Source organism: Buceros rhinoceros, unplaced genomic scaffold, assembly GCF_000710305.1.
Source record: "Buceros rhinoceros silvestris isolate BGI_N320 unplaced genomic scaffold, ASM71030v1 scaffold8252, whole genome shotgun sequence".
NCBI lineage: Eukaryota > Metazoa > Chordata > Aves > Bucerotiformes > Bucerotidae > Buceros > Buceros rhinoceros.
Window position 1 is genome coordinate 19,162 of NW_010397110.1, and position 7,854 is coordinate 27,015.

The 7,854-nt window shown below is 35.1% G+C and overlaps 1 protein-coding gene across 1 annotated transcript in view; it reads right to left on the reverse strand.

The window, feature by feature from the left end:
- Positions 1 to 1,175: 1,175 nt before the first annotated feature.
- Positions 1,176 to 7,854, reverse strand: part of LOC104502186 (WD repeat-containing protein 70-like) — a gene marked incomplete at its 5' end in the record, with an annotated part of 44,017 nt that continues 37,338 nt past the window's right edge. Inside the window, 3 exons of the mRNA XM_010146121.1 lie at positions 1,176 to 1,256; positions 2,979 to 3,132; positions 7,676 to 7,809. Of these exons, the coding sequence (XP_010144423.1) occupies positions 1,176 to 1,256; positions 2,979 to 3,132; positions 7,676 to 7,809 (369 nt within the window). The remainder of the gene's footprint in view (positions 1,257 to 2,978; positions 3,133 to 7,675; positions 7,810 to 7,854) is intronic.

The following is a 7,854-nucleotide window of genomic DNA, read 5'->3' on the forward strand; positions in this document are numbered from 1 at the left end:
AGTAGTGTTTACCTGTCTTTACTTACTTGACCAGACCATTTCAATTCACAGCAATTCAAGCATCAGGGATGCATTGAATCCATACTTCGTATATTAGTTAAGCACTTGCTTACATGAGACAAAATTATATAATCTCCATAACTTATAATATCTTATTTTCTTTTGCACTGTCTACAAACCATTCAGCCTAATTCAGAGGCCGTACTAAACAACAAACTATATAGAACCGAACTTTTAAAAGTATCTTTTCTGCCATTTAATAAACATCTCCACCATGGAAATAAAAACTTCACGTCTACAAACTGAAAAAAAGACATAGCTGGCCTAACTTGCGTGTATAAAGCACACTGTGCTTAAACGCTACAGTGTAGTGTTTTAAGTTTTTTCTTCTGCCACATCTTATCAGAAATCGTGATTTTTTTATACTAAAATAATTTTTTAATGTACCTGCATGTTAAACCAGTAAGTCAGTCCCTTCTGGGGAAAAAAACCCAAACATGTTATTTAAAGTAATTGATAAATGGAGCCTTCAGTTTATCAAGTACAGATACATTAGTGGGGCAGTTCAGTCTTCCCACATAAAGATTGCCTAACTGAAACATCAGTTAAAAAAATCATTCATGATCTGTCTATTGACAGCTGCAGTAAATTTATTTATTAATGCAACTACCACGGTGGCATTTTGCAGTTTGATTCTAACCACAAGGATCAATTGAACCCATAAAATATGTCAGTCTCTTTGACAGTTGTCAAACAACATCCACCCATATTCAATTAGACTTAACCTAAAACCTGCAACTTCCAGTTGTAATACTTTCTAGCAAAATCAGTTATATTTGAGTTTCTCCTCAGGAATTAATTCTACTCTGAAGATATACTGGATAAAGTTAAATTTTGTCCAAGAATTCTTGTTGAAACATATTTAACCAACAACTTGTATGAAATCGCATTAAAAGTCATTTTAAATTACAAAACTAGAATAACACAGACAAAATATATTCGTTATTTAGACCTAAATCAAATAGAATTTTTGCTGCCAGACCTCACCTAATATTGTCCTGAACACTTGTTCAAGATTTAAGAGAATGAAATTTAAAGTAAATTAGAGCACAGTATTAAAACACAAAAGACAAACAAGAGTCTCAAAAAACCCTGACAAAGTAAGATCTCAGTACTCACCCATCATTGGAACATGTCAAAAATTCTTCCTTTATTTTTGGATGCCAACAGCCTGAATTGAGCATTGCTGTGTGACCCTAAGGAAATAAAATCAAAAAGGTCTTACAAGGTTTAGTAAGATGTCTTACACGGTTTCATGAATTTTACTCCAAATCCTTCAAGTGGAATCACAGAAAAGCTGCGGGCTGAATCAGGTCCTGACATAGCTATGATTTCACAGACTTTATGCACTCTAATCCATTTCATGCTTGCTTGTTTTCATTTTTCAATTCTAAAATCTGCCATTCTTCTATTTATATTTTTTCTTTCAGAAAATGGCATAGAACTGTATTTCCCCTTTTAGACTTGGGAGAACTGGAATGCAGAGAAAGGATGAAAGTATAGGCAGCAATATGGTGTCATGCAAATTGTTGCAAGCTACACAAAACCAACAGTAATTACAAGAATTACCATACATACTCAATGCCAAATGACACTAGCCAAAGACCTCACTGTAGAAAACTAAGGAAACAGACTTTGACAGTCAAGATTGCTTTAACCTCAGGTGAGTTTTTCATAAAAGACTGGAAGTTACGAACTGTTTCTTTAGGGTAGAAAAAAGAGGAGGTAAGAATTTTACCCAAAGTAAGTGATTACCATCATGGTGCCTATGGATATAAAACGTCTTTGCCCAGTTGACTTTACTTCTTTGAAGCACAGACACACGCACTCTGACTACATTCATAGAGAAATTTGAAAACCACTACTGTAATGCTGGAATGACTTCAGTTTGCTTTAAGCAAAATACGAAGAGAAATATTGAAAAGTTAATGGAGTGATAATACCAATATTTTAGTATTTTGACTGCTGGACTACAATACACTGAAATTCCACACGTTTACAAGAGAAAGAAAATCTGAATTATTTTTACATAAACAAGAACTAAAGTGTATTTTAGTATTTGATGGTTTTATATACGTATCACTAGCCAAAAGAAATAGTCATCTGACAAGACCAGCTTTAGGCAAAACAGCAGTTAGTCTTACTTGGCAATACACTTCAGACGCAATAAATAAATCAATGTTATCATTAGTCTGAGCAGTAGATTTTATCATTATTTTTTAGGTTTAAGCTATTTAAAAAACTGACCTGACTTTAAATCACCTATGTAAACAGAACTCTTGTCTCATAGTTTGCGGAAATACGAAGGCAAAGGGATCAAAATCCAATCAACTGTTGTTAAAATACTTCAAAACTATAAATCAGCCCGTCTTTGTTTGCATTTTTAACTATCACTAAAAATACACACAGTTGCTTATTAGTCTTACACTTAGGGCATGCAAGTAAAATAACAACCACCTCCAATCTCTGCCTTGACAGAGGTAAATTGTATCAGCAAAAGAAGAGAGGGTAGAAGAAAGCAAGACATCAGACCAGATAGATAGTATCTAATTTTTTGTCGTTGTTGGATAAAGGTATGCAGAAAGCTGACAATTTTTACAAAATAGATGAATTTGTTGTAGCATCATAGAAACATTAGTTGGAATAGACCTCTTGAATTCACCCAGGTCAACCTTCCACTCAGAACCAGATTGTAGTCAACATCAGATCAGGTCACCCACAGCTTTGTCTGTCTGGGTCCTGAAAACTTCCATGGATGAAGATCTCACAGCTTCTAGCATGGATCGATACACAGGACTACCACATTCCAGATTCAGGGCTTTACAATCCTTCCTACTGAACTTCAAGAGGTTTCTCATCTAGAGCAAAAATACACTAAACTGTCAGTCTTCCAGCATTCAATTCATTTCGGACTTTACCTTTGTGTTTGTCATATCCACAATGTATTGGTCTCCTTTTATGCATTCCATTACTGGGAAGCCATCTCTGTCGAGAACTTTTGCCTGAGAGTTACCAGAGACAACGAGAATGACATCTCCTGTGCTGCTGTACTGTAAAGATTTGATTTGGTGACTGAAAAAAAAACAACAGAAAGAAAATGTTTCAACTAGCTCCAGTTCCCATAAGCCTACTAAAACAGAAGTGTCAATTGTGAGAAAACATATTGCAGAAATAGACCCATACACATTCTTATATCAAAAAGGTGGGGGAAAAAACATCTGTTATTAATGGATTAAAGCTTTTAATTCACGTGTGTATATGTGTGTGCGTGTCATTTTTCCTCCTTCAATCACACAGCACATCGAACAATACTATTTACAAAGTTGGCACTTAATGTCATTTCTGGCAAGTATATTTAACTTTAAGAATGCTTTTACAACTCTAGGTGAAAAATAGTATGTGTCAGATTCAACTCTTCCAGGCTGAAAATTCTTTTCATCTTCTCAAAAGCAACATGAGGATCTACAGTAATCTATAAATTACTATAAAAGGATGTTAAAGCCCTACATAAAACTCTGCTGTACATTATACACCAGGAAATTAGTCACATGGCAGCATTCTTGCTTCGTTTTCTATATGCAGGGCTACAGTTTCACCAGGATTTTAGATAGTAAGTTAAATATGCCATCAATGCTGGGAAAATCACAATAGATAACAATCTGCCTAGTCTACTATGTCTTACGTGATTGAGCATTTGCTGTAGAGGTTTTCTTACATACGTCTTCCTTTGATAGAGAAAACTTGTGACAAAAATAATGGAATAATACCAAGACAACAAAAATTGTTAACTGAAAGTCGGAAGATGGCTGATGCAAGGGAGACCAATAGCTCCCTTGTCCATTCCAGCTTCAACATCACCTCTCAGCATTCCACTTTATGGACAAAACTTACTGCAGTTGCTGTATCTGAAGCAAGTATCTCTTTGATATACTCTAGTAAAAGGATGGCAAAGAATGCCAAGCAGTCTATCAGCTCCACACCTGCCAGAATTTATATGCTGGCACATTAACAGAATGTGCACAACAACATGACCTTCTACTAATACATCACCTTTAAGCTAAAGCAACAGCAAATTAATGACTGGAATGCATTTTCCAGCTAGATTTGGATTCCCATGACATCCAAACTGTCCTCAGAACAGTTATCTTCCTTTTGGTGAAGAACATAACCATGTGCATTCAAACTCTAGTAACATTAAGAAAACTACTTTTTTCACCATTTCACATTGGTAAAATTAACGCTCAGATGATCAAGAAAACTGACTGCAAATTCTAACAACAACATTTCATGTCTTAAATAGTAGCGACTTCATGACTGCCTCAGCAGTAGCTATTATATGTTAAATCTGTCTTGAAACTGTGAGTTACTATACCAAACGCACAAAACATTGTAATGTGCATTGATCATAGTAATGTAACTAAGCGTAAGTTTCTCATTCAAAATATGTCTGGCAAAATTGATTACATTATGATTCAAAAGCCAAAAACTGCTTCAAGCCCCCTATTATATAATACAAACTGGCAGCCAAATTGGTCAAAGAATTACAAACTCTGATTTTTAGTAGAAAGGAGATGCTTCAATCTGGGAATTTCCAAAACAGACCACAAGCAATGTCTGAAAAAAGCACCCTCAGCCTCAGGAGCAAAAAATGTATACTTGCTCAGAAGAGGGGAAAGCAGGACAGCCACATTAGGTTCAGAGAAAACACTGAAAAACTTGAAACCCACCCCCGTGGGAAACAGTATCTAAAGCATAGAATATTCTCTGCAGACAGCTGATAAACCTAGACTAAGAAACCTTCAGATTCAGATTTAGAGGAACAAGCATATCCTAGGAATTAAAAAAAACCTTCCCGTCGTAATTGAGTGCTCTTGCCATATCACAATTCATACAAAGTTTAAAATACTCCAGAACTCCACGAGAACTGCATGCAGAATGATTCACCTAATGATACCGAGTCTTCTGAAAAAAACTATTTTTCAGACTGAAGTACTTTAGCACTGAAGACTTTAGTACTGAAGTATTAAAATTAAAACTACACAACCTAATACCATTATCATGGCACTGTTTGCAATTTGACCAATATTGCCTCATTGCTTTTTTTTAGTTCTATATCAGCGTGTTTGAACAAACTTTTTTCATTTTCCTTCTAACAAGGAAGAGAATCTGATTTTACAGCACAATAGGAATGTAATTAATATTTCATCAAACAAGTCAGGTGAAAAAATTATTCTGACAGAAAAGGTTTATACAATCTTCATCTAAAGGAAAAAACCCCAAACCATTGCTTAACGGAAACGTTTTAGGTACTTATTAATGTTAAAGCAAAAGACTTGGGAAACTTATAAAACCAGCTCCCTTTAACACCATCAATCCAAGCCATTTTGGTTTAAAGCTGCAAAATGTGCATAGTACCTTCTGGCAAAACCTGCAGAACAGAGCTATATACATAGGCAGAATTGTGACACAGAACTAATTTCGACATAAAACACACCTTTGCCTTTACCCTTGGCCTTCCCTTTAACGCTGAGGTGTGGTTTCAAGGTACTAGATTTTTTGTCAGGCTCGCTCTCCTTGGGGTTTTTTTTTCCTTACATCCCAAATCCAAGGAGAAATTAACAGAGTAACCTGATATTATGCTACAAAATGAAGCCTGACAATACAGAATTGTCCTCAGGCTTTTTTATTCTTAAAGTGACATTAACTTTATGGCTCCGGTACTGGAATTCTGCTAGCACCTAAAGCTACCATACCAAAACTCCTCAGAATTCTCTGAAATTGAGGTCTGTGAATGCTAACACTCCCTGCAATAAATTCCATAGTGAAAAAAATGTAAGAATATATATACAACTGGGTGTAAGTTAGATAATAGTCCACATAATGCACGCTAATATGCCTCAATGTCAGCATAGAGGACCTTTTTCTTGCGTTTGGAGCTTTTTACCAGACCAAGCTACAGTTCCAGTTTCGTGTTTACAGAAAGATACAGAAGGGATATTTAAATAACACATTTTTAAAAACCCAAAATTAGTACACAAGACTTGCAACATAAGTGAAATACTCAAACTTTTAATCAGTCACTTCAGTTTTTAGTATTATTTCATACCTGTATTTTTATGTGTTTCATTTACACTTTGACATACTTAAACCACAAGAACATACACTTCCTTTATGTCATATGCCATTATACCAAGTACTTCTAAATTTGAATGCACTGTTCAGGTCAATTTGGAAATGATTGCATCAAAATAATCTCCTACTGTGGGAGTAAATACTGTCAGCTCTTTCTTACTCCTCAGTTATGAGAGAGGAGAGGAAAATACCATTCGCATCCTAGTAACTAATCATGTGAAGGAAATTGATGCCAGCAAAGTCTGAATGTGACTTCACATTTGGAGAATTTTGTTTGTTTACTTCAAATCAGCATGTTTACCAAGGTATGTTTTCAAAGTAAATATGCTCTCATCAGTTTATTATAACCACATAACTCTGTAAAAGAGACTAATATTGCATAACTAATCAAAGCACACTCTCTATTTTCCCGATTTTTCACGGTTTAGAAAATCAGTAGCAAATCCCTTTCTCTTTGCTCCTTCTTAGGCTAACAGCCACAAATTTTTCTTGTCTTTTATTATGTAAATTCTTGGCATATCTATAATCAGTCATACACTTTCTAACTTCCAAACTGACCAAAGTTCAGCTGTAGCTTTTTAAAACAATGATTAAAAATAGATTTCTAAGGACTACTTACTACACATAATTAATTTCAATCCCTTTAAGTATACCAGAGTACACTTACAAACTGTACCATACCAGACATTAGAAAGTACCTTGAGAAGTTAGTAATTTAAGAAAGTTCGGGATGTGTGTGTGAGACATGCACTCCTTTTGAAGAAGCTGTATTCCAGCTCTCTGGAATAAGTAAATGAGCTCGGTTCCTTTACTTGCTGAATTACCAGTGAACAGTATGGATAGTATGGAATCACTCCCTTAAAAAATGCCTCCTCTATTTTTTTTTTTTATTTATAGATGTAAATAGACAGATAAAAGTAAACGAATATATAGCTTTTTTCCTTAAAAAAAGCCAACAGACATACTGGTTTTAATGCATGCTCTGTAGCTATTCAATTATCAGTGCAGTACAAAGACTAGGGCTTCCAGAATCAGAGGATTTAATGAAAATTATATACTCCCTTTCTCTCAAATACTGGCAGCAACTACAGATGCTCTCCACAAAGAAGTCAACTGCTTTACTTTCTTCTCTGCTTATATAAAATTAATGAAGAGAAGTACACATGGAAAGTGTATTCTATTAATTTTGACTGTAACTATGAAAGTCAACCTGAGAGGTTAATAATCTATTTACTGATATGCTTGCTATTAACAATTTAATCTGCAAAATCAGCTGTAGCTTTCTAAAAGGTGAAAATAAGAAAGCCATTGGAAAAAGCATGAAAAGACATAAGCAGGCAAGTTCTTAGGTCCACATTCCATGTACCACAAAAAGTACAATGGGATACAAAAGCCTTTGAAACAAGCTATCTTACAAGTACATTTCATTTAGGAGCTTAACATAGGCACACTCTTAGAAGAAAAAGGCAGTCTTCATGCTTACCATTCACAAGGCTGAAGTGACCGAAAAGCCTGGAGAGAGGCATCCATCCCAGCAAAATCCCAAAATTTAACATCATAATCGTATCCACCAGTTATCAGACGGGCACCTGAAGGATCCAATCCCAAAGCAGAAACCTATACAGACCATAAAACAAAAAATCATTCAAGCTTTTCATTTTT